The sequence below is a fragment of the Pseudorca crassidens genome, chromosome 6, assembly GCF_039906515.1.
Source record: "Pseudorca crassidens isolate mPseCra1 chromosome 6, mPseCra1.hap1, whole genome shotgun sequence".
Classification (NCBI taxonomy): domain Eukaryota; kingdom Metazoa; phylum Chordata; class Mammalia; order Artiodactyla; family Delphinidae; genus Pseudorca; species Pseudorca crassidens.
In genome coordinates, this window is record NC_090301.1 from 10,987,464 (window position 1) to 11,015,432 (window position 27,969).

Genomic DNA, 27,969 nt, shown 5'->3' on the forward strand with positions numbered 1-27,969 from the left:
AGGACTTGTATCTCTAGCATTGTGGTGTTCTAGCTAGAAACTAGTCCACCCACCAGAAAAAGGACATGGTAAGAAAACATATCTTTCTGAGCAGAGCTCAGAGTAGAAGAGAAATTCCCCTGAGCATTTATAAACACAGCTTGCCTTAATGCATGTTTGGGGTTCTAATTTGCACCATCTGCGTGATATAGGAAACCACAAACTGGTAAATTACCTTAAAGCAATCTTAGGTTAACAACACTGTGAGACCTTGGCAGAGGCAAAAATAAATCTCTTGATATTTAATCCCAAGTCTCAAAGGATTTCGATAGATAATGCCTATCAAATATAGGCTCAGAACTTCAAATTTCAAGATACACAGGAATCAAGGCACTATAAGAAAGACTCACAAATATCAAAGTAGAATTATCGCTAGCAAAGACTGCAGACGTGGGGATGCTCAGATACAGAATATAACATATTTTAAATATTTGAAAAGTTAAGGTATACAAAACAGGAGTGGGAAAAAACTGCAATCAAAATAGAATGAGGTAGAGTTGGGCTTCCCTGGTGGCGCAGTGGTTGAGAGTCCGCCTCCCGATGCAGGGGACACGGGTTCGTGCCCCGGTCCGGGAAGATCCCACATGCCGCGGAGCGGCTGGGCCCGTGAGCCATGGCTGCTGAGCCTGCGCGTCCGGAGCCTGTGCTCCACAACGGGAGAGGCCACAACAGTGAGAGGCCCGTGTATCGCCAAAAAAAAAAAAAAAAAAATAGAATGAGGTAGAGTTAAAAGTCAGTTAATTACTACAAGAGATAAGTATAATCATTGAAATTAAATATTGCTAGATATGAACATAATTATTTAACATTAGATTATTGGAATCAAAACTTTAATGGCATATCTGCAGAGAAAACTATAACAAAAGATAAATGTGAAAGGACTACTGTTTCCACCCATGATGGAGTAATTGAAGCTGAACTTGTTCTCCCTCTGTAAATAACTAGAAAAGTGGACAAAATATATGAAACAACTGTTGTCAGACATTTCACAACAAGCAGCATTCTGAGATAAGGAAAACAAACATGGTGAGCTTTAAAAATAGTCCAACTTTCTGCCTGGATTCCCTTTTTTTTTTTTTTTTTTGCGGTACGCGGGCCTCTCACGGTTGTGGCCTCTCCCGTTGCGGAGCACAGGCTCCGGACGCGCAAGCTCAGCGGCCATGGCTCACGGGCCCAGCCGCTCCGCGGCATGTGGGATCTTCCCGGACCCCGCCACGAACCCGCGTCCCCTGCATCGGCAGGCGGACTCTCAACCACTGCGCCACCAGGGAAGCCCCTGGATTCCCTTTTCAGAAAGAAGTACAAAGAGGACAAATCTGAGCAGAACTCAGTGGTCACTCAGCTGAAGATTGAGAGATTGGAGGGCGCTATCAGAGAAAGAACTCCAGAAGTCTGTAGAGGGCTCCCCTCGAGTCTGTTACTGAACCCTAAGCCATGCATGTATAGGTGAAACCCCATGAAGCTAGAAAGCTGTAAGCTAACAATGCCACAGGATCACACAGGACTAGGAAAAGTTTAGTTCCAACCAGCCACAGTGGAGAAACCATGTTAAACATATGCAGGATTTAGCAGAGACCCTGAAAGAAATCATACCGTAGAATTAGGGCTAAACTATCCCTGAAAAATAAAAACTGATCTAAGCTTGCCCTAACAAAACTTGAAGAGAAACATTGAAAAATCAGGCTGAACTGAAGCTAATTTAACCTAGAATGAGTCCAATAGTCTTTAAAGAAAGACAACAAAATTCAGCACTCAACAATATAAATTTTCAGCTTAACGTCCAATTAAGCTGAAAGATTTTACACATTCAAAGAAGCAGAAAAATGTCACCCATAACTGAGACAATAATTATTCAATATAAATATACCTAGAAATTACAGAGATGATGAAATTAACCAACAAAGACTTTAAATAACTATTATAAATATGCTTCAAAATTTAAAGTACACGTGATTATGAAAGTTGATGAAAATGATAAACTTATAAATCAGGAAGTACAGTGAACTCTAAGCAGAACAGACAAAAAGAAAACCACATCAGTGTACATCACAATCAAACTATTAAAAACCAGTGATAAAGGAATAGTCTTAAAAGCAGCCTAAGGAAGAAGAAACCTTACATACTGGAGAACAAAAATAAAAGTTGCAGCTTTCTACCGCAAAAAATATAAACTAAAAGACAAACAATGACATCTTTACTGTGCTGAAGGAAAAATAAAACTCCCAACCTAGTGCTTTTTACCTAGTAAAAAATAAAGGTTATTCATGAATAGGAAGACTCAATATTGTCAAGATGCCAATTCTTTCTAATCTGATCTATAGATTCAATGCAGTCCCATTCAAAATCCCAGCAACTTATTTTGTGGATGTTGATAAAATGATTCTAAAGTTTATACAGAGAGGCAGAAGATCCAGCATAACCAGAATATTAAAGGAGAAAGACAAAATCAGGCTGACACTACCTGACATCAAGACTTACTACAAAGCTTACAGTAATCAAGACTGTGATACTGGTAAAAGGGTAAATAAATAGGTCAGTGGAACAGAATACAGAGCTCAGAGATAGACCCACACAAATATAGCCAACTGATCTTTGGTAAAAGATCAAAGGCAATACAACAGAAAATAGATAATTTTTTCAACAAACAGTGCTGGAACAACTGGACATCCACACGCAAAGAATGAATCTAGACACAACTCTAACACCATTAGCAAAAATTAACTCAAAATAGATCATAGACCTACATGTAAAAGGCAAAACTATACAACTCCTAGAAAGGAACGTAAGAGAAAATTTAGGTTACCCTGCTTTTGGCAATGACTTTTTAGATACAACACCAAAGATATGACCTATAGAAATAATTGATAAACTGGACTTCATTAAAATTAGAAACTTCTTGTCGGTGAAAGACACTGTCAAGGAGACCAGAAGACAAGCTGTGGACTGGGAGAAAATGTTCCCCAAGACCATCTCTGACAAAGGACTGTCATCCAAAATTTACAGTGGCAAAAGACTTGAACAGAATCCCCATCAAAGAAGATATACAGATGGCAAATAAGCATATGAAAAGATGCTCAATATCATATGTCATTAAGCAATTGCAAATTAAAACAAAAATAAGATACAACTACACATCTATGAGAATGGCCAAAATCCAAAACGCTGACAGCACAAAATGCTGGTGAGTATGTGAAGTAACAGGGACTCACAGTCATTGCTGGTGGGAATGCAAAAATGGTACCGCTACTGTGGATTACAGCCTGGCTGTTTCTTACAAAAATAAACATACTCTTACTATATGATCCAGCAATCATGATTCTTGGTATTTACCCAAATGAGTTGAAAACATATGCCCACACAAAACACCTGCACACAAGATTTCATAGCAGGTTTATTCATAATTGCCAAAACTTGGGAACAACCAAGACCTCCTTGAGTAGTTCAATAGATGAATAAGCTCTGGAACATCCAGACAGTGGAATGTTATCCACCACTAAAAATAAATAAGCTATTAAGCCATGAAAAGACATAGGGGAAACTTAAATACACATTATTAAGTGAAAGAATCCAATCTGAAAAAGCTACATACTATATGATTCCAACTATATGACGTTCTGGGAAAAGGCAAAACTGTGGAGCCAGTGAAAAGATCAGTGGCTGCAAGGGGTTTAGGAGGGAGGAAAGGATGAATAGGTAGAGCACAGAGGATTTTTAAGGCAGTGAATCTATTCTGTATGATACTATAATGGTGGATACGTGTCATTATACATTTGTCCAAATCCATAAAATGTACAACACCAAAGTGAACCCTAATGTAAATGGTGGACTTCGGGTGAAAATGGTGCATTGATTTCGGTTTATGAGTTGTGACAAATGCACCTGGTACAGGATGTTGATAGTGGGGGAGGTTATTATGTACACGTGTGGGCAGGGGACATGGAAACTCTCTGTTCTTTCCGCTTAACTTTACTGTTAACCTAAAACTGCTTGAAAAAAAATAAAGCCTATTTTAAAAAATAAAGCTAACTAGTAATTTTTATACAACAGAATTTTAGAGAATATGCCAATAGGAGATTTGCACAATAAGAAGTGTTAGCGGAAGTTCTTAGGCTGAAGGAAAATAATGCTGATTGGAACTTGGATGTACACAAAGAAACAAAGAATCCCACAAATAGTAAATACAAAATATTTTGTTAATTTTAAAATTTCTTTAAGAGATAATTATTTAAAACAAAAAATATTGCTTTATGACATGTGGGACTGAAATACACGTCAATTATGGCACAAATGATAGGAAGAGGAAATGGAAGTGTAAAAGTCTTCCTGTCTAAGTGAATTTGTATAATGTAATCTGAAAATTGACTGTAACAAATTGATGATGCATACTGTAAACCCTGAGATAACTACTAAAAAAGTAAAACAAAAAGCCAATAAGTCAATACTGGAGATAAAATGGAATGGTAGAAATTACTTAGTTAATCCAGAGAAATGCAGGAAAAGAGGGAAAAGTAACAAAGAATAAATGGGACCAATAGATAATAATTTAAACCCAGGCATATTGATAATTACATTAATTTTTTAATGATCAAAACACTCCAATAAGAAGCAGAGATTGTCAGACTGAATAAAAAGGCAAAACCCTACCATAAACCATCTATAAGAAATGTGTTTCCAATATAAAATAAGCGATAGGTTAAAACTAAATGAATGGAAAAAGAAATATCATAAGAATGATGGAGTAGCTATATTAATATCAGATAGAATCAACTTCAGGATAAGGAATTTTGTCAGGGGAATTTTATCAGGAGTAAAGAGGGATATTTTATAATGATAGAGGGGCCAATTCATCACGAACACATGGAAAATGTATATATGTAATCACCTAAATAATAGAACTCCAAACTACATGAAACAAAATCTGATCGAGCTGGAAGGAGAAATAGACAAATCCACAGTTACAGTTGGAAATTTCACACTCTTCTCTCAGTAACTGATAGAATAGTAGACAGAAAGTCAATAAGGATATACTACAAGACTTGAGTAACATTCTCAATCAACTTGACCTAATTAACATGTATTAAGGATGCCACCAAATGGCAAAATATACATTTTTTTCAAGTACACTTGAAACATTCACCAAGATGGACCATTAGGCCATAAAACAAGTCTTAATAAATTTAAAAAGAATTTTAAAAAAATTTAAAAAGAATTAAACTCATATAGAATATGTTGTCTGACCACATGGAATTAAAATAAAAATCAGTAACAAAAAGATGCCTGGGAAATCCACACCCCAAAAAATTTTGAAAATATTTCTAAATTATAAGTTGGTCAAAGAATGTCACAAGGGAAATTAAATTTTTAATTGAATGAAAAGGAAAACATATCATATAAAAACGTATGTATAGAGCTAAAGTGCTTAGGAAAGAAATTTTTCTTTATTTTTTATTATTTTTTTATTTGTTTAACATCTTTATTGGTGTATCATTGCTTTACAATGGGTGTGTTAGTTTCTGCTGTACAACAAAGTGAATCAGCTATATGTACACATATATCCCCATATCCCCTCCCTCTTGCATCTCCCTCCCACCCTCCTTCTAGGTGGTCACAAAGCACTGAGCTGATCTCCCTGTGCTATGTGGCTGCTTCCCACTAGCTATCTATTTTACATTTGGTAGTATACATAAGCCTATGCCACTCTCTCACTTTGTCCCAGCTTACCCTCCCCCCTCCGCGTGTCCTTAAGTCCATTTTCTATGTCTGTGTCTTTATTCCTGTCCTGTCTCTACATTCTTCAGAACTTTTTTTTTTTAGATTCCATATATATGTGTTAGCATACGGTATTTGTTTTTCTATTTCTGACTTACTTCACTCTGTATGACAGACTCTAGGTCCATCCACCTCACTACAAATAACTCAATTTCATTGATTTTTATGGCTGAGTAATATTCCACTCTATATATGTGCCACATCTTCTTTATCCATTCATCTGTTGATGGACAGATGCTTCCACGTCCTGGCTATTGTAAATAGTGCTGCAATGAACATTGTGCTACGTGACTCTCTTTGAATTATAGTTTTCTCAGGGTATATGCCCAGTAGTGGGATTGCTGGGTCATATGGTAGTTCTATTTGTAGTTTTTTAAGGAACTTCCAAACTGTTCTCCATAGTGGCTGTATCGATTTACATTCCCACCAACAGTGTTTGAGGGTTCCCTTTTCTCCACACCCTCTCCAGCATTTATTGTTTGTTGATTTTTTGATGACGGCCATTCTGACTGGTGTGAGGTGACACCTCACTGTAGTTTTGATTTGCATTTCTCTGATGATTAGTGATGTTGAGCATTCCTTCATGTGCATGTTTGCAATCTTATATCTTCTTTGGAGAAATGTCTATTTAGTTCTTCTGCCCATTTTTGGATTAGGTTGTTTGTATTTTTGATATTGAGCTGCATGAGCTGCTTGTAAATTCTGATTACTCCTTTGTCAGTTGCTTCATTTGCAAGTATTTTCTCCCATTCTGAGGGTTGTCTTTTTGTCTTGTTTATGGTTTCCTTTGCTGTGCAAAAGCTTTTAAGTTTCATCAGGTCCATTTGTTTATTTTTATTTTTATTTCCATTGTTCTAGGAGGTGGGTCAAAAGGATCTTGCTGTGATTTATGTCATAGAGTGTTCTGCCTATGTTTTCCTCTAAGAGTTTGATAGTGTCTGGCCTTACATTAAGTCTTTAATCCATTTTGAGTTTATCTTTGTGTATGGTGTTAGGGAGTGTTCTGATTTCATTCTTTTACAGTTTTCCCATCACCACTTATTGAAGAGGTTATCTTTTCTCCATTGTATATTCTTGCCTCCTTTATCAAAGATAAGGTGACCATATGTGCGTGGGTTTATCTCTGGGCATTCTATCCTGTTCCATTGACCTATACTTCTGTTTTTGCGGCAGCACTCTACTGTGTTGATTACTGCAGCTTTGTAGTATAGTTGAAGTCAGGGAGTCTGATTCCTCCAGCTCCATTTTTCTTTCTCAAGATTGCTTTGGCTATTTGGGGTCTTTTGTGTTTCCATACAAATTGTGAAATTTTTGTTCTAGTTCTGTGAAAAATGCCATTGGTAGTTTGATAGGGATTGTATTGAATCTGTTGATTGCTTTGGGTAGTATAGTCATTTTCACAATGTTGATTCTTCCAATCCAAGAACATGGTATATCTCTCCATCTGTTTGTACCATCTTTAATTTCTTTCATCAGTGTCTGTAGTTTTCTGCATACAGGTCTTCTGGCTCCTTAGGTAGGTTTTTTTCCTAGGTATATTATTCTTTTTGTTACAATGGTAAATGGGAGTGTTTCCTTAATTTGTCTTTCAGATTTTTCATCATTAGTGTATAGGAATGCAAGAGATTTCTGTGCATTAAGTTTGTATCCTGCTACTTTAACAAGTTCATTGATTGGCTCTACTAGTTTTCTGGTAGCATCTTTAGGATTCTCTATGTATAACATCATGTCATCTGCAAATAGGGACAGCTTTACTTCTTCTTTTCTGATTTGGATTCCTTTTATTTCTTTTTCTTCTCTAATTGCTGTGGCTAAAACTTCCAAAACTATGTTGAATAATAGTGGTGAGAGTGGACAACCTTGTCTTGTTCCTGATCTTAGTGGAAATGTTTTCAGTTTTTCACCATTGAGAACAATGTTGGCTGTGGGTTTTTCATATATGGCATTTATTTTGTTGAGGTAGGTTCCCTCTATGCCTGTTTTCTGCAGGGTTTTTTATCATAATCGGTGTTGAATTTTGTCGAAAGCTTTTTCTGCATCTATTGAGATGATCATATGGTTTTTCTCCTTCAATTTGTTAATATGGTTTATCACATTGATTGATTTTCGTATATTGAAGAATCCTTGTATTCCTGTGATAAAACCCACTTGATCATGGTGTATGATCCTTTTAATGTGCTGTTGGATTCTGTTTGCTAGGATTTTGGTGAGGATTTTTGCGTCTATGTTCATCAGTGATATTGGCCTGTAGTTTGTGACATCTTTGTCTGGTTTTGGATTCAGGGTGATGGTGGCCTCATAGAATGAGTTTGGGAGTGTTCCTTCCTCTGCTACATTTTGGAAGAATTTGAGAAGGTTAGGTGTTAGCTCTTCTCTAAATGTTTGATAGAATTCGCCTGTGAAGCCATGTGGTCCTGGGCTTTTGTTTGTTGGAAGATTTTTAATCACAGTCTCAAATTCAGTGCTTGTGAGTGGTCTGTTTTTATTTTCTGTTTCCTTTCTGGTTCAGTCTGGGAAAAATGAACAAACCTATAAATTTCCCTCAAAAGAAAATGGAAACTAGTGTTTTAGATATAATCACTATTCATTCTGAATCCCTAGTTATGTGACATGGGATATGAGATTTACTGTAAATAGAGTGGGAAATTGAGATAAAATAAAATATGCTGACAGATTCATTTTTAAGCTGGATGTTTAATGTCAATCATTGAGATTTAACTTCTGATTTAGTAAGGAATATCCTATAATGAATTTTTTAATAACATAAGGTCCTAATTCAGTAAGGAATTAGTCCAGGAAATTATTTTTTAACCAAGTAAACAAATGGTTTAGGAGCCCTCCCCTTTGTGCTGAGTATTTGCCTCATTTCCACTTTGGGGAATATGTATATTGTTTCTATTTGTCATCAGTGAATTAACTTATCTTTCATTTGAATTTAGTTAAATTCAGTGAATATTCCTTTGGCTACATCCATTCTTCCCCTTTCTATCTGCTCAATTTAGAAAAATCTCAACATTTTTGAAAGAAAAATCAAGCTTATTAAGGATCTCTTTTCACCAAATGTTAGCAACAGATCACACTAGAAACAGCCACACCTCAAAACGGCACCTGTACAGATACTTTGAGAAGGAATCTTAGGGACAATATTTGGTGTGCTATTACCTATGTAATTCATTCATATATCAAGGGGATATTTAATCACACCAAAAACATTATACATTTGAAACTCTACACTCTATACTAGAACTAATTTTAGCAAATACTGTAAAAAGTACAACCATTTTTGGAGAAAGGATAACAGCACTAATTCTAAGATTGAGGAAAATTATGTAGATCTTTCTGTAACCGATCAAATGTTTTGCATAAAAGTGATCAAGTGTCTTAAGTTGTATTTCCTGGGAACAGACCTTGAGAAGGAGAGTTCAGGCAAATATATATAATTTGTTAAGGAGTGCTCGCCAGAGAAAAGTGTACATACATGGGTAAGAAGGAAGGAAAGACAAGAGTGGACAGAGGGAGATGGTCCCCCCCAAATATGTTTGCACCTGAGGGCACAGCGCATCCTATAGGAAACCCTGAAGCTGGGATGGTCTGTCATGTTTAGTGCAAATTGAGGCAAGGGTGGACTTTTATATCTCTGTGTCAGCTGGTCATTGGGGTGCTCAGTGGGATAGGGTATAACCCTGGCAAGGCGATTCCCAATCTGAGGACAGCTCTCAGTGTGGACTGGTAGCTGCCATTACTCTCTACAGCCAGTGCACAAGGGCCAAGAAAAGCATTCCAGTCTCCACTCACCGAGTTACCATATTTTTCATTGTCAACTGAGAAATACACTCTTGCTTTTTGTTTGCAAACATTAATGTCCTTCTCTTTATGCTATTAGTTTTTGATGAGCCTGTGGAGAAGAGTCTCCATGAATCTGTTCACATTTCTGTACATTTGGCTTTCTGAGCAAAGAGCACTGGCACCTGGACTGAAGGTTGATCAAATACTAACCCTGAAGATAGAGGCTTCTAAAGAGATACAGTGATCCATTTCCCTGGAGCTGTTTAATTACATTCCAGGGTAGTGCCATCTCCTCCTCTCCACAGAAAAGATTTGAATGTGTTTCTAATCTAGAGCAAAGTGCTCTCTCCTCCATCATGTCTCTCTCTCTCCCTGGAGAAAAAGAGAGGCAGATGTGTCCAGGCATGATAATTTTGAGGTTCCTCTCCTGTGGTGCAAACCTCACTACAGGTGCAGTATGCAGTAGGGAATTGGGGCACAGAGAATGAATGCAAGCTGCTCTGTGAGAAAAGAAGTGGTCTGATCTCTAATCCAGAGCACTTGTGTGTGTGTGTCACTGTGCCAGGCAAACAAATGGAAAGTCAAGCTTATTAAAAACTTGCTTTCACCAAGTGTTAGCAGTAGAGTGTGACAGAAACTGCCACACCTCAATACCGTAGTTATTCAGAATGCCGTTAGCGTGTAAGAAAGATCTTTCTCATATCTTTCCACATAAGACTTAACAGGTAGGGCTATCTAAATTTGAATATGGTTGTACTTATGAAGCTAGGCAATTTTAACAATAACATATTCATCTAAAAAATATTTAATGTGTTCACAGCTCTACTCCAAATACATAAAAAAGTAAAAAAGCTCTTAATAATGTATGGTATATACACTAGACTGCAAACTAGGGAGCATTAAGTGCTACCAAAAAGAAAGAAAGACAGACTAATTGCTTTGATCATTCAAGAGAGAGATGGCCCTAGTGAGAGAGATTAAGGACGACTTCAGGGAGGTGAGAGCATCTTGGCTAAGGAATGGTAAGAAACAAGGATCAGGAAAGAATGTTATTAGACATATGATTCTTAATGAATTATATAATTTACTAATAAAGAATAATATATACTTACATACCAAGCACTAAGATAAATGCATTAAATGATTCTATTTTCTAGCTTATTTCTTCCAAAAACCATTATGAGGTTAGTATTCTTATTTTTCTTGGAAAGTTTTATTAACTTGTCCAAGTTGAATAGACGACATGTGGTAGAAGTGGAAGCTACAGCACTGGACTGCAGGAACAGTGCTCAAAGCACCCTGGTCTCCAGCATTTGGTCAGAGGAAGCAACGGGGCAAAGGTCAAGAGGCAGGAAATGTATGGCACATTTGAGGAGAAGCAGAGAGTCTGCTTTTACTCAGTAATGAACTAGAGTCAGACAGATAAAACTGGATAGGCAAGGCAAGACCGTGAAGGAAAGAGTTTAGCTTTAGGAAGCTCTTGAAGGTTTTTGACAAGAAAGGCCAAAGATATGCCTTGAGAACGTTAATTAACATTAACCTGGCATGTGTGTGAAGAAGGTTTTGAAAGAGGAAGAATAATCATGGCTGAACTGTTAGGATGCTGACACAATATAGTCCAGGCAAGAAGTCAAGGTTCAGTGCCCAGGAGTCTCAAAACTTGAGATCCGATGTCTGGTACCAACTCTTGTTGTAACTTCAGGTAAATCATTCCACCTCACTGGGCTTTGGCATCCTAATCTACAGGAAATCTGTGAGGTTCCTTCCAAATCTAAATTCTAGAAATTTAGAAAGACATCAATTAACATAACTACCTGAGCACAGAGACAGAGATAAGTATGTGAGAGAAACTTTAGAGATGGGACTGAAAACATAGCAAATGATTGAATGCAAAGGTCAAGGAGAAATCAGAAGTTTTCTGCAAGATTTTAAGCCCGGACACTCAGAAAAGTCAATGAAATAAGAAATACAGGAAGAGGATGGGAGGGCAATTAGAATTTGTTTTATATAGGTCGATTCTGAGATGTTAGTGAGACAGATTGGAGATGTTTCGAAGACCAACTGAGGAAAAGAGCCCCAGAATCAGGAAGAGGGGCCCTGCCTGGAGCTCAGATTTGGAAGCTATTTTCACAGGCAGAATAGATGAGACTGCATAGGGACAGACTGGAAAGGAGGGCAGTGAATCAATCAGAGCTGGCTATACTATGTTTAAAGGACAAAGAGAGAACCAGGTTCCAGGCACGGAGTGTCCAGAAAGGCAGAAATTCATGGGAAGCCAACGAGGAAAGGTTTCAAAGAAAAAAGCTTGTCAGATCAAAGGTTAAATGCTTGATATAAAAAGGTGCTCATCCAGAAAAGTGATGCTGACATAAATCAGAGGTTTCAGAGGGAGAGGATGGGGTTAAAAAAAAAAAAAAAAGGCGGCTGCAAGTACAAAATACGTATAGAGGCATTTACAGGCAAAATGGTTTTGTAAACCACTAGAACTGGGCTGGGTGTTGTTCTCCCAACATCGTCCATATGGAACTTGCATTAGAATCACCTGGGGTGGTTGTTTAAAATGCAGGTTTCTGGGCCTTCCTGCAGAACCCCTGAATCGTAATCTCAGGGGAAGGATGCTCTGGGTATATTTATTTTAAACACCACTGCCCTTCAATAATTCTTATGTATGCAGGCCAGGTTGCTTCAACATGTTTTTTAAATGAATGGAGGGAGTCAGTAGAAAGAGATCAAATGAAGAAATAAGAAAGCTGATAGAGAGTAATCCTGAAAAGGCAAAGTGGGACCTAGGGCATCGGCAGAGGATTAGCCTAAAAGAAAGTTTCCATCTATGTCCTAGGACATCCTGCTGACTATGGCAGAGATCCATGCTCAACAGAGCATGCAGTGAGGTTCCCCTGAAAAGGTCAGTCTTGTGCCTGCACTCTTAGTAATATCTTACCCTCTACAGTGACAGCCCTGATGCCAGAGATGTACCAGAGGCTGAAGTCTCAACAGAAGGCAGAGCCCCCGATGAGTTCTCCAACCCCCCCGGCAGCAGTGGAGAGAGCACGGACAGCTGGTCCCAGCTCGCCAATGAGGAAGAAAACCCAGATGACACCAGCAGCTTCCTGCAGCTCAGTGAGCGATCCATGAGGTACCTGCTCTTTAAATGACTTACCAGGGAAACAGGTCTCAACACAGATTCCAGAAATGCATTTTAAGCATTCTCTGCAAAGGGTCCCTAATAGCACAAAAAGAAAAGACTACCCGTCATAATTTGTGCTGAGAGCTATCTTAATATCCAGTTATGGTTTCAACTAGCTTGGCCAAGGTTGAGAGTCATCTGTGTTCCCTTCTCTGCAAGCTCCAGCTAGTGCATTCAATGATGACAACTGTGAGTTTTTAAAGAAGAGCTGCTATTACACCTGGTGTGTTTGATACTTTCTTTCTGGTTCATTTGTATTTCAGATGCAAGACAGGCTGGGTTTACATGAGGCGTTTCCATACTGTGTTGTGTTGTTTGGCCTGACTGTTCCTCCCCTTTCTCTGCCTGCCCTCTGTATTGTTGCTCTAGAAAAGCTAGAGAGGTGCTAAAGAGAGATCAGATTTGGGAGGACCTGAGCCAATCAGGAGACATAAACTAAAAACTAGTCCTTTGTGAGGTGAGAATGAAAAGAATCTTCATGTTTCTACCCAAAATCTTATTTGATACTGGGCCAACAAGTCCACAGACTTTCCAGAAAGGCCAGTTGGAAAGTGGGCTTCCGATGCATCTGGCTGTATGGCTCCTTGAAAATTTTACTTCTGACAGTTCAGTCTGTTTAGACTTAGGAAAATTTCACAATGTTAAGCGATTTATCTAAAATTTCAAAAAACTGGTGGGAAATGTTATCCTATAGAGATAGAAAGCAAAGAGAATTTGAATCTCTGGACTTAGCATAAGTTTATACAGTTAATTACCTCCAGAGCAATGTTTGAGTCATCAGATTTCAATCAGTGAAGACATTCAGTACCCCACACGAAAACCAAGAACGGAATTTGAAATGAGGGGATTTAGTTGCTTATTCATGGAACTCCTGACGGAAGACTGTCCCATTACACGATATCCCAGCACTCACTCTTTGAAAACCTTACTTGAAGAGACGTCATTGGAAAATAGAGAAGGTATGAGGAAATATAGTGAGTTTGGTGAAATTGGATGCATTCCATTTTACAAGAACCTAAAAATGGGCTTAACTATTCTGTGTTTCAGTAAACAAATTCCAGGCTAGTAACTAGACCATATGTTGATTGTGCATCCTACAAAAATGTTGCAATATGTGATCCCTCCTTCTCTACAACACACAAAGCATCAGGTGTTGCTACTTCTCAAAGATTTTAAGATAGAGTTATAAAACTCTGGCATTGCCCAACTTTGTACTTGTAAATTCTGTAGTCCCTCAGGAAAAAAAATGAGACAAATGCATGTCCTGTGGAATATCCCTGACAAAAATCCCCCGAATGGCAAAGGGAAAAGAGAACATGCATCGCTGGTTTCTGTCAAAAGCCAAGAAGCAGGCAGATAAGCATTCCCGTATCTTCCCCCTCAGCCAGCGTTCTCAGAAGTATCTTAGTCTCTGGAGGTATACTCAAGGAGTCTCTTGCTGATGGATAGACATGCTTACTGTCACTAGGATGGGGAAGAAAGGAGTCATGCTGGTTGTCACCCACTAGGTGTGGTCCACCAGGTATGACCACTGCAGAAATTACGAAACCTTGATGACGATGATGATGATGATGATGATGATTGGCTTGAGCCAAAAATGTCTTTTGTTGTGTTTTCCCCTGATTTGGTCAGAAATAAAGATCAATTTAGGAGTCCTAGACACTAAGCAGTATTCTTCTGGGGACCAAAGGAAGAACCTCTTAGAATGGTGGAGCAGCAGTGTCAGCAGTGTGGCCAGGTTGTGGACACTGGCATTAATATGTAAACTTTTGCTTTGTCAGCAATGGCAACAGTAGTGCCACTAGCAGTCTTGGCATTATGGACCTGGACATTTATCAGGAAAGCATGCCATCTTCTCCCATGATTAAGTAAGTAGCCACTGAGATGCAGTGATTGTGAGACCACTACTCTGATTCCATCTGGCCATCCATTTTGATCATTCAAGTTGTTCCCGACCACTGGTTTCATCATGTCTGTCCTACTGAGGTTCCCAGACATGTATGGTTTCATGTCACTGGAGTAAGAACTCAGGTCTGCAGTAGCCTCACCCTTCCCACCACCTGCCTTCTGGATTTCAATTCTGCCCCCTATAATATAATCGTTTATATATATATATATATATATAAACATATATATAATATAATATAATCATTTTGGATAATGCTTATCCATATAATCACACATATATGTCATTTTACCTAGTTGGTCACAGAGAAACAAAAATCCATTTAAATTGTACTATGCCAACCAGCAAAGACTATTGTTCAATAGAATATAGTGTGAATGGCTTTTCCTTTACTTGTAGACACCTGGGATTATTGCCACTAATGAGTCTAATACCAAATGGCACCGTGGTGGAACGTGTCATTTTTATATATGCTCCCCACAATATGAGGACCTTCTAAAAGACCAAGGGAAAAAAGTACAATATGTGTGTCATAAAATATGGTGCATAAAGGGAGGGCAACATGAGGTCAGGACTATATCTAGAGTTTGTGATTGTCCTGGAAAATTAAATGAATTGAAACCTATTTTTGACCATTATGACTTATTATTTGGAGATTTCTGAAATTTCAGAAAAATGAAAATAAAGTATAGGACTAAAGTTGCTCCCTGATCTATTTTTTCAATTATTATCTATAGCTAAATCATTTTTATTTCACTACTTAATCAGGTATCCTGCCTGCGGGAATATTTCTCAGTGATTAAAGGTCGCAGTGCATTCTTTATTGTTCCACACAGCCATCATTCACAGGTAGAGATGAACATAAACATTATCTTGGGTTTGATTTGTTTTTTAAAGGAGGCAAAACAAACAAAAACACTTTGGGGTAAATTTATTTTTCTCCTACAGGAAACATTTGTTTAGGTATTTTGTCCATCTTTCTCCCCAGTATGAGCCTAGGACCCCACAGACTACAGATAGAGAAAACCAAGACCACCTCTACCCATATCAGCATTCTGCAGCTCCATAGTAGTAGAAATTGTACCTACCATATGTCATTTCACTTATGTCACTTGGATAGAGATCTAGCAGAAAATCTAGACCCTTGGGAAATTGGCCATTCTTCTACAAATTATTAGGTGTTCATGAAAGAACAATTACACTTTCTCTCGACATCAGGAATACAATGGGATTAGCCAGATCTTAGCAGTAACAGAGAATATAAGGGAGAATCCTCTCGCATAGAGACACATTTTTAAGAGCACCTGCAGTTTAATTTCTAGACCAGACAAAAATACAGAACAACCATGGGCTTCCCAAGATGGTCACTTCCTTTCAGCTGTTGGGTCATATACTCTTATTTTAAAAGCATTAATTGAGTCCTCCCACTATTTACAAATCTCCCTAATAAGTACTCACTATGTGAAAGCACTTCAGATGTTGAACATGACTATATTTAATGAAATCCTCACTTCCATTATGAGTATCTAGTTCTAAACCACCCCCAGCCTACTACATCTTCCCAGTAAAAAGAAAGAAAAAGAAAATTTTCAACTAATTGAGATATTTTGTCACCCTTATTAAGTTCTAAAGTTTGTGATTGTCTTTTCCCTTATTTCAGGTCAAAGAACCAAGTATAGGTAGAAAAATATTTTCCTAAATGAAAATGCAAGTTTATGTTGCTATCATAGTATAGAAAAATATCATTGTCTCAAGATGGAAATATATGGTTCTGTAAATGACAAGCAAATACAGAAGAAGGATAAGTCCTCAAATCTGATCTAGATACCTACAAAATCCTTCCTTGACTGTTCAAACCTGTGAAGGTTTATGGAAAGGAGGTCAAGAAGAAGAAAAATTGCATCTCTCAGAGTCTCCCACACCAATTATCCCAACTAAAACCATGCAGTTTATCTAGCCTTTATTTTAGGAGTAGTGTTATTCATTGCAGACCCAGTAGTCCTACGTAATAGCCACGTTGGTATTTCCCTAGTATTGGTTTAGTTTATTCCACAAAAACAATAAATATATGAAACTTCTGAAGCTTTTAGATCAATAAGACACATCACCTCATCTAGCACTTACAGCTTGCTCTTCCTAAACATTACCAACCATATATTGTTGTTTTCTCCCAAAGTGAATTAGTAGAAGAAAACGAGATTCTTAAAGGACAGTCAGAAAACATAGAGGGTAAGCCACGTTCTCATAATTTTGAGACACAATTTGCCTGTGATCTTCGTATGGACAGTATAGTAAGGCAGTTGTGTCTGCATTCAGAACGTGCCTCTGGAATGCCAGTGGGAAAGGCCAGCCGCCAGGGGAGCCTGCTGGTGATCAACTTTGACCTGGAGCCAGAATGTCCTGACACTGAGCTTCGAGCCACTCTGCAGTGGATAGCTGCCTCTGAACTCGGGATCCCCACTATCTACTTTAAGAAATCTCAAGAAAACAGAATCGAAAAGGTACCGTGTTCCCTGTTTGTATACCATAAGGCTTTGTGTTTTATCCCTGCTTAAAACTCAGTAAATGCCCAGTTAACCCATTTAAATTTTTTCCTTGACTTTTCACCTTAAAATTGTGATTAGAACTTTGAAACCTTCCACCTGCATTAATATAATCATGATAATTCTTTGACCGTCGGTTTGTCTTAGCTAGTTGGTGATGATGAAAAAGTAAATTGAGGAGACAGGATAGTTTTCTAAGAGTCTTATTTTTGTGTGTGTTTCCTCACTCTGGAACCAACCTCTTCATAACATTCATTTAAATAAAAAGTAGAGAAGGAAAGGCAAAAAGGATTCTTCAGTTAATTTTAAGTCAATCAAAAGGGAGGCTGTCTGGTGAACCTAATCTAATTGAATGAACCCATTAAAAGCAGAGAGTTTTCTCTGGCTAGTGGCAGAAGTAAGAGAGACTGACAGCATGAGAGCATGAAGGGACCGCATGACAAGAAATTGGGCAGCTTCTAGAAGCTGAGAGTGGACCTCAGCCAATAATCAGCAATGTGAGGCCACCCTGATAATTAAACTATGGCATGGCGTCAAAGAGAAGGCATTTTTAGTTCCCTATGGGACAGATTTGCATTGGATGGGCTTTCTCATTATTTTCTCCACCTAGAAATATAAAGCTAAGAAATAGATCCCTAGCCAACATCTAAATTAATAGCAACTCTAACTCCCTTTCTCTAAGACCAGCCACTTACTGTTGTAGAATCTCAGTTATTAAGATTAAAGCAAGAATCCATCTACCAATGTCTTCAAGCTCAATTTTCCATAATTTAGAAGCATGTTTTTAAAAAATTCAAATTAATAATAATGTTGCTATATTGGTTTTCTATTTCTGTGTAACAAACTGTCACAAATTTACTAACTTAAAACAACAATACCCAGCTCTGTTGTCAGAAGTTTGGGTGACTTCCATGCTCTCTACTGAGGGACTTACGAGGCAGAAATCAACATGTCAGCCTGGCTGGGCACTTATCTGGAAACTGTAGAGAGAAATGAGCTTCCGAGCTTGTTAGGGTTGTTGTCCTAACTGACTTCCTTGTGGTTGTAGGACTAAAGTCCCCATTTCCTTGCTGACTATTGGCTGAGGTCCACTCTCAGCTTCTAGAAGCTGCCCAATTTCTTGTCACACAGTCCCTTCATGCTCTCATGCTGTCAGTCTCTCTTACTTCTTCTGCCACTAGCCAGAGAAAACTCTCTGCTTTTAATGGGTTCATTGGATTAGATTAGGTTCACCAGATAGCCTCCCTTTTGATTGACTCAAAATTAACTGAAGAGTCCCTTTTGCCATTTAAGATAACATAATAAGGGCATAATTATCTCATTCTATTCATGGTACTGAGGATTAGGGCAGAAAATCTTGGAAACTGCTTCAGGATACTGCCTATCTCTGCCACCGTGCCTTTTTTAATGTCTTATAGTCACTTCCACATACTCATTATACTTGTTTGTCAACAATGCTGTGAAAAGAGCAGAATGGATATTATTGTCCCTTTTTTACTGATGAGCAACTCAGTACTCAAAAGCTAGTCCATGAGAGAGTCCTCAGATAGTGATATTTGAGCTTAGTGGTAGAACCCCACTTTCTCCACAGATACCTGTCAGTAGTGCGTCTCTCTCAAGTTAGATTGCCTTTGAGTTACAATCTAGATTTTTAAAATGTGTAACTGCATTTTAACCCTCACTGCCAGAATCCTACAGCCTGAAATTAAAGGTCCTCTACCCTTTTCCTCAGGCACATGGTAATTAGAACAGCGTATCTATGTCTGCATCCCCAGCCAATGGGATTGGCTACTGAAAAAAATCGAGAAGGAGACCTAGTTTATTTTCCATGCCCTCTTCCACTTCAGCCTCTCTCTCTAGCCAGTAATTCATATTTCTCTTCAGGCCTAGAACTGCCTACAGCTCTACGCTCTCTGGATCTAGATACGATCCTATGCTTGGCATACCTTTATTTGCAAGGTGATGAGTGGTTTGCTATTTAATAAGTTCTCCTTCCACCTTACCATCCAGCCTGCCTAGTGCAAAGGATGCAGTGAAAGAGCACTTCACTTTTGACCCCTCCCTCCTGCCATACACAATCCCAAGACCCCCTGCCATGGGGAGGAGAACAAGAACATTCTCAGCCAGAGTACATTCTCAGTTTCCTGGAAAAATGAAAGGCAGTTTGGTTTCCAAATTTATCTCAAGCCTCTCCCTGAATAAAAGCATTACCTGGTGCATTTTCAGATGGTCTCTTAATGGAGTAGATTTTTATACAATCCACCATTTTGAAGAAACAACATAACACTCTATGTGAATATATGTCTCATAAATTCCCCTTAGATGAAAGGACAAGGAGTATGTCATTAACACCTTAATTATGTACATGATGTTTTGACACAATATTTATTTATCCCCACTGATTTTCAGTTCTCAAAGAGGATGCCTGTCTTTGCTCATAACTATTTTTCTGAGAATATAAATGTTCCACTAGTGTTATCAAGATAAACATTAATGATGTTTCACTCCTGTTTAGCATCAGTTCAAGGAGGTTATTTCCAAGTAATGTAATTTTATGGACTGAATCTTCTAACAGTTTTTTTCCGAGTCAGTTAGGGTTCTCTACACATAGTGGCTTCTCCGTAAAAGGGCACTTGCCTGTGCCCAGTTCTATGACAGAACTGGTGAAATAAAGCAAACCGTTATGTAAAATTTTGACATCCTTTCTTTTACTGATAACGCATTTGAAGACCTCATTCTGATTGTTTTTAAATTAGCCAGGAAGTTAAGTGGCCATTTTCAAGTGGTGTGGAAGAGAGATTGTGGCTTCCTACCGAGGAGGCTGTGTCACTTGAGAGCAGCAGTGTCTCATTAGCTCCTCATTGGCTTGGAGAAGATTAAAGAAATGTCTCTGTTAAGTTCAGCAATGACATTCCCCCACTGTCACTAGAGTATGAAACACCGTTCACAGATACATACCCTGAGTCCCTATCTGTGTAAATTCTGAATTTTTTGGATAAACTAATTTAGCCAACACACCTCCCTTGATGGTGGTCTCAAGCATGAACTAAAATGACAGAGGATATCATGAATGAATACTGAAGCAGCTCATCCTTCCCACCACTGCCGGTGAACTTGGCCTTGGAGTTGAAGGGCACCTAATGTCAGCTTATAACTACTTCCAGCCTTATTTCTATTCAAAAGGCAAATTCCAAACATTCTGGGTGCCCACTGTACTGTCACTCCTCTCCGATAAATGACACCTTTTCAAGCTTTCTCTTTTAGTGTTCTGTCTAATCATTAAAATTCCAAGTCCACTTGAATGTCGTACAGTCGGAACATTCATGAAAAGTTTATCGAATATGTACAATATTCCAGCCACTGTTCTAGGCTCTGGGGACACAGGGAACAAAAGAGACAAAATATCCTACCCTTTTGGAGTTCACATTCCAGTCTAGGAAGGACCCAAGGTAGGGAGAACATAAACCAAGAGGCTCAGGTTGTAAAGACCAAATGTGAAAGTGATGGGAGCTTATTCTGGACAAGGAAAACGAGAAGCACACTGAAACAGTACTTCTCACCCTGTGACCATGAGCCAAACGCACAGAGTCACCTGGGACCCTTATTTACAATTCATATTCCTAGACCCCTTCTTGGAACTCACTTTCTAAGAGTGGGGCCCAGAGATATGCATTTTTAACATCTTTGCTCAAGTACAGTGATGCTAATGAACACCAAAATTTGAGACTCCCTTCCATAAGAAATATCTTGAAGGAGTGGCAGAATTTGAGGTGGCTTTAAAGTATGCTAAATTCCAGAGGAAAGACTGCTGAGAATTCCAACACCTTGAAATCTAAAACAGTTTGTGAATTTAATTCACAATGACCTTGACATCAATTAAATTTAATCTACTTAATTCAAAGCAGGGATGGGGGGAATCTTGAGAGCAATTGTTTTTAAAAACAGATATCAACTAGCTAATTGTTCTGCTTTTTTTTTTTTGCGGCACGTGGGCCTCTCACTGTTGTGGCCTCTCCCGTTGTGGAGCACAGGCTCCGGACGCGCAGGCTCAGCGGCCATGGTTCACGGGCCCAGCCGCTCCGCGGCATGTGGGATCTCCCCGGACCGGGGCACGAACCCGTGTCCCCTGCATCGGCAGGCGGACTCCCAACCACTGCGCCACCAGGGAAGCGCTGTTCTGCTTTTTTGAAGCCAAAGCATTATTTTCTCTAGCTCTTTTACTTCTGTTTAAATTCAATGAGCTTCTGTGAGCTAGAATGGGCTGATGACTGGCCTTGCAATAAATCAGGTGCCTTTCTCATCTTTAAGCTCATTTTGAGAATTACTTGCTTTTCTTGAAGGCAGTGCATAGAACAGAATGTGCAAAGAGGAAACAGATGTAAACTTACCTTCCTAAGAAAGTGGGAGTCAGGAGAGGAGTGGCCTCGCCTTTAATTTCTTATTCTTTTCCATATACAAAGCAGTGGGAAGAGAATGAGAGAGAAAACGTTGATGGCATTTACTGTTAACCTAACTTTCCCCAAAATACTACACTTTAAGTCTCAGTTTTGAAAAAAATACATGACAAAGGAAGGAAAAATAAGGAAGAATTAGATACTGTCTTAGCTCAGGCTGCTCTAACAAAACACCATAGAGAGTGGCTTGAACAGCAGACATTTTATTTCTCACAGTTCTGAAGGCTAGGAAGTCTGAGATCAAGGTGCCAGCAGATGCATTTCCTGGTGATGGGCTTCCTCCTCTCTGTGCCCTCATGTGGCAGAGAGAGAGCTCTGGCATCTCTTCCTCTTCTTATAACGGCATAAATCCCACCATGGGAGCCCCATCCCCATGACCTTATCTAAATCTAATTATCTCCCAAAGGCCCCCACCTCTTAATGCCATCATATTTGTGTCTTAGGGCTTCAATCTATGAATGGGAGTGGGGAAGGGGGGGGAACACAAACATTCAGTCCATAACAGATATTGTCTCTTCGTTTGTGAATGTAAGAAACTGTCTGCCTTGAACTGAATATTTTGTCATTGTTCTCAAATTCAGTGTGTGCTAGGATCACCTGGGGAGCTTTTATAGACCCCAGTGGGTGAGCCAATTAAATCAGACTCTCCTCTCGGGATGAAACCCAGGCTTTGGGGTTTTCTCGAGGTCCCTGTGGGTTCTAGGGTACAACCAAGGCTGAGAATCACGACTCTACAGGCCATAATTGCAGGAGCAATATAAAGACCAGCTCACTTGTGCTTAATCAAGTGGAATTCACCTTGGAGCAAAAGAAGGTGTCTGCTTTCAGAAACCTAAGTTGAATGTTTTTAAAAATCCATACGACTTGCAACAACTCCCATAGATTCCACCATATGATTTGGTAAACAATTAATCTAATTTAGTAAATGCACCTGAGAATATACAAGGCATCTACCATGTGATACTTTTCTTCAAATGAGTCTACCAATGATACGCCATCACAGGATAGAAATTCTTCTAGTTACCTAAGATGAAACATTTGTTCATGGAAATGCCAACTATGATACACAGGAAGGGAACCTAATTATTATTGATTGTGAAATAGCAGGAAATGAAAATTGGAAATTGGAAAGAAAAACTCAGATCTCTGACACACTAAAGCTGATTATGAAATTCCCAAGTCAAAAACATGGACAGATACAGTGAAAGATCTAGAACCAGCTGCTAAATAGAATGCAGTTTTTCAAGGCTGTAGTAATGAGCTGGAAATGTCCTTTTCTGGTTTCTTCACAATCTTAGCTTCATTTTTGTCTAGAATTTTTTTTAAATGAAGGAAGAAAAGAAAGTGTAAGACCTTCCCTGCTCATCAGCCCCACAGATGGTTCAAGGTCTCGATGTCTGAGATGAAGTCATCATGGCCTAAAAGCATGCTATATTTAGTGGGGCCAGATCATTTTTGAAAATTGCTTTATTGGGATATTGGCCTGGATTTAGAAATCATGAGACAGATTCTAGCGTGTGACCATTCGACCTAGGTGATGGGGCACTTTGACAACTTTGGCCAGTCAACAACATATTATGGTCATCACCACAGTGGGAGACCCTGCTTCAGCAAGCCCCAAATAGATGGAAAGTAGCTAATCTTGGGCTTCCAGAAAGGTCTGAAGCAGACAGCCTTCTGGGAAAGGTTTAGCCAGTATTGGCATCGGCTCTAGAATTTTGATTCTTTCTCAGAGCAATACCTGCGAGATAAAAGTTGGGAATAAGATGGTGGCCCAGTGAACCAGTGTGTATAGAAAGAAAAAAGAAAAGTGCTAAGGCTAATTTTCTATTTCTGTTTACTTTATATTGACTGTTTCTTTATAAGACATGTTAAGGAAGAGCAAATACCCTCAAGGGATGAGTCTAGCCTAAGACCACTTATGACCCTGGAGGGAAATCTTGAAGCCAATGAATTATGAGCCTCTCTCAGTGAGACCTCAGAAACTTGATGTTCAAGTCCTCTCCACTAGGAGCATCTAATTTCTAGACTTCCAGTAAGAGCTGGGAAAGTCTGATTAACCAAATCATGCAAAGACATCCTAGCTTTTCTCCCCCTTTCCCTGAGGCCTTAAGTTTTTACCACTTTGTCCAATAGAAAACATGCCTGGGATCTTTCATACACACCAAGAAACAAGTAACAGCTCACAAAATTATTTTTACGCCTCTCCGTAAATTACTAGTAATCACCTGTAATGTTCCCCTTTCTGAGGGTATTCCTGTTTTGAGCAAAGCCTTAACCTAAAGGATTAAGCTGTCTAAAATTTCAGATCTAACAGACAGAAAGCTAGGCAGAATTTTGAGGGAAACCAGACAACTAATAGTCTCTGAAATTCTATCACTGAGACTGATGGAGCTGATTGGCACTAACATTCCATGGCTGTTACAGTGACCAGTGAAGAGAGGTCCTAGGCACCTTACCCCCACAATATACATGCCCACTCCCAGGCACAGTGTGATGAGACACCTGTCCCATGACCAGCTTTGACTCTCCTCCTTGCCTACTACCATTGCACCAGACTAGGCTCTGCCCAGCCTTTGCCTAGATCCATGGCCCCCCAATCATCTTTTTGGAGCATCCTATCAGTAGAAAATTATTGAGTAAGAAGCCCCAAGATGTGCATGCTAATTTTTAACTATATATGTGCAAATACATTATATAAAACTCAAGAATGAATATTTAGACAAGGTTCATCTTCAATGATTCTGGATGTCACTCCATATTTCAAATAGCCTTCTTGATCATTTTGAATGCATTTGACTCACATTTGGTTGTTCATCCCTTTTGTCATTCTGCAAATATTTATTGAGCCCCTATTAGGTGCAGACACTAGACATAAAGAGGTGGCTAAGACGATGTCCTTTCCTGGGACATTTACTCTCTGTAATACAGTTGCCATCAGCTTCCCATTGGTCTCCTTTTTTACATCATCTTTTAGATGATGTTTATGTTTCCATGTATTAAAAGTTAAGCATTTTATTTTCCAGCCTAGAGAATTGCTTTGTTCTGATTAAGCCAACAGAAGGCGAGTGAGTACAATAAAGCACTGATTTCTGTAACTGTGCAGTAGTTGGTGCCGCCACAGCTGGGAGAAGACACGTAATTTAGTAGTAGCTCTCTATAAGACAACTTCTCAGCAATTGAAATGAATTAGCAAATGCAAACTGAAGAGCGGGGAGGAAAAGACCAGAAAAAAGTTAGCATTCCACTTTCCGGCTGATCTTGAGAGTCTGAACAAATGCGAAATGAGCAGAGGAAAGACATTCTAGAAGGAAACATTGAAGAAATAGTAACTAAACTACAGCCCTCATCTTTTTTAACAAATAGGTTTTTCTTCCTCATTAAACGATACCGGATTCCCAGCTTATCCTTTCTCCCAGTGTTCCAAATAAATATCAATGGCTTATTCTCTTACGACCAAAATGCATGTGGTGCAATAGTAGAAAGAGCTTGGGCTGGAGTGTTAGAAGACCGTGCATCCTACTGCCAACTTTTCATCTCACAAACCCACAGTTTTTCATCTTTAAATGCCTGCTTTACAGGGTTGTTGACCGAATTAAATGAGATAACATGCATGAAAGTAGATACTTCCTGCAGGTTTGGGCTCTTATAATCATTAGTTTGCTTTATACATATCTGACTAAGGAGTTTGAGAAGCCTTCATTCTGGGCTTCATCCCACGGTTTCACGAAGGGAACCATCTATAATGCTTTTCCCACCTTCCCACCCCCAACTCACAATGCACCTGTAGTCATAAACTTTCTACGTTGTGGCCAGCTGAAGCTGGTACCATTCACCAGGTGACGAATCTAAGATGTTTCCTCAATCTGTGCTTTTCCTGTTCCAATGGAAAGCCAGTGTCTCTCGAAACTTGATGAAGAGGGAGGGAAATGTTCAAGATGGACTGAGGAACCGGTAAATAACCCTACCCAAAAGTGTAACACAGTTTATTTGGCCTAAATGTATACATCCAATGAGAACTTATCTGTGACACTGACAGAAGGGACTGGGAACCATGCTCTACAGTCCTGTTAGAGAGAGTCCAACCCCGAGGAAAGCAGATCTGAGGAAACTCTTCAAATATCTAAAAGATAGATCGTGGCAAGAAGAATTCCATGTAGTCTCCCAAAATCGAAAGATGGCAACTGCTGTGAGGAACACTTCAGTTCAGTTGAAAGAACTCGCTAATTATCTGAACTGTCTAAAAAGAAAATAGACTGTCCTAGAATATAGTGTGCTGTCACTAGAGATATTAAAAAATAACCTGGAGAGCCACTGGCTTTGGAAGAGCATTTGAACGATATAACTTTGAGGACCCTCTGTGATATGTGAGCCTAACCCTGTGCTTTACTTTAGTTTCTAGATGTCGTGCAGCTGGTTCATCAGAAGGCCTGGAAAGTGGGAGATATCTTTCATGCAGTTGTTCAGTACTACAAAATGCGTGAGGAGCAGAAGGATGGGACCCCGAGTCTCTTTGACTGGCTCTTGGAACTGGGATAAGGCGGCTCTGCCTTTAGGGTACCCCTTCCTTCATTCCAGCTTAGATCACAGTGGTTTGCTCTAAATTTTCTCAAAACATCACATCACATTAACAGAGCTATGAAAAAATCTGCTGTTCAAGTCTGCTGCACAGCGAATAAATCTGAGGAAAAGCAAAATACCAGTCTGTACAAATCAATACAACCGGTGGGTGAGTTCAAAGGAGCTTGTATTAGAATGGCTGGAAAAAAACAGAATTTTAATGGGCCCAAATGAAAAACTTATAACTAGGCCCAAACTCCAGGAAAGTTGCACTTACATATTTTTAATAATATAAAATGTTATGTAATGTCTCCAATTATGTGAATCGACTGGAAACAAAGTCACTGGTCAAAATCATTTTATAAACTCTGCTGTAATGTTTATTTTACTCTTTTGAGCAGATTAAGGGGTCTGTCAGCCCAGGTAAATACTTAAGATATGGGCAAGACATTTCCAAAACTTTGATATAAAAGCTTTCCAGCTTCAGACCATTATCAGTGGTTATTAACAGAAATGCAAGAGTATTATCAGTGTCCTCTACCAAGGTGATTTCATTTATCCACTACAGCCCACTGATAAATATTCCACATCTCCCAATAATATCTGGGTTCCTAGCTAATCAGAAAACGATTGGTGTTCAGCTGAGAGAGAGAAAGATCAAAGATTGTCTTGTTTCCTTCTATATATTACATGAGTAAAATGATTACAGAACTCTTACCCAAAGGGAAGAAGCTTTCTTACAAAAGAGCATCTTTTGAGATTAAATCTGCTTGTATATTAAATTATATAAAATCTAAACTTTCATTTTATTTTTATTGTAAATTATGAAGAGATTGTTATCTTAAATAATATATTGAGCTAACCTTAAGAGGTTCATAAAATATGAAGAGATTATTGTCTTAAGTCATATATTGACTCTTGAGCTCTGTGGTTTCATTATAAAAGTACCCGTACGGCAGACTTGCTAGTCTTATGACATTTATAATGATGGATGCAGGATTCGACATAACCAGTTAGGATCATAGACTTCCTGATTTAAGGATACTAGCATTTAATTTGAGAGAAAGAAAATATTATCACATTTAAGTATTTTAAAAACAGGGATTTACTCTTTTGAAAAATAAAGGTATCTAACTTCTCCCCAGTAAGTCTTCTTTCCCTTCAACTAAATGAGCTAGACTGGCTTTTATCTTCTTGATCAAAGAAAGTGTTTATTAAAGATTTCCTGAGATACTATGCTCTTACACTATTTTTAAGATTGTGAAGTAATTTTAAATGTGAACAAGACCCCACCCCATCAATGCTGGCCTTGTGTGTCATCCACATTGACAAGAAATTGACATTTCTTGAAATGTCAAGAAAGCTTCATTGGAAACTCTATTTCCTCCCTACCACCCACGCCAGGAATCCTTTCCAGGACTCTTTAGGCATTTATTATTAAAAATAGTCCAAATTTAGATTGTATGTTTAATTTGACACATTAAACAAATGTCAAATCTTAACATTTATCCACCATCTCAAACTGAAAGTTCTTCATGGTATTAAATGGAAAAGGATATGTTTATTTTTTACACAACCCCTGAATATTCTGTGTAGATTTTTGTTGTGCTCAAATGAATGTTTACTTATCCTACAAAGCACAAATACTGAGTTATAATCATGTGATGAAATTATATTTGTCGTACCTAAAGTTGCAAACTAATCAATAAATTTTTGTTGCCAAAT

The 27,969-nt window shown here is 38.7% G+C and overlaps 1 protein-coding gene across 3 annotated transcripts in view; it reads left to right on the forward strand.

The window, feature by feature from the left end:
• The window catches only part of SPHKAP (SPHK1 interactor, AKAP domain containing), a 123,512-nt gene extending 95,544 nt beyond the window's left edge, over positions 1-27,968 (forward strand). The window contains exons 8-12 of one of the 3 annotated variants that reach the window (XM_067740319.1): positions 12,545-12,730; positions 14,563-14,649; positions 16,864-16,916; positions 17,004-17,188; positions 26,080-27,968. In XM_067740319.1, the coding sequence (XP_067596420.1) occupies positions 12,545-12,730; positions 14,563-14,649; positions 16,864-16,916; positions 17,004-17,188; positions 26,080-26,223 (655 nt within the window). In that variant the 3' untranslated portion in view covers positions 26,224-27,968. The other 2 variants (XM_067740320.1, XM_067740321.1) reach the window with 2 other exon arrangements.
• The last annotated feature ends 1 nt before the right edge of the window (position 27,969 follows it).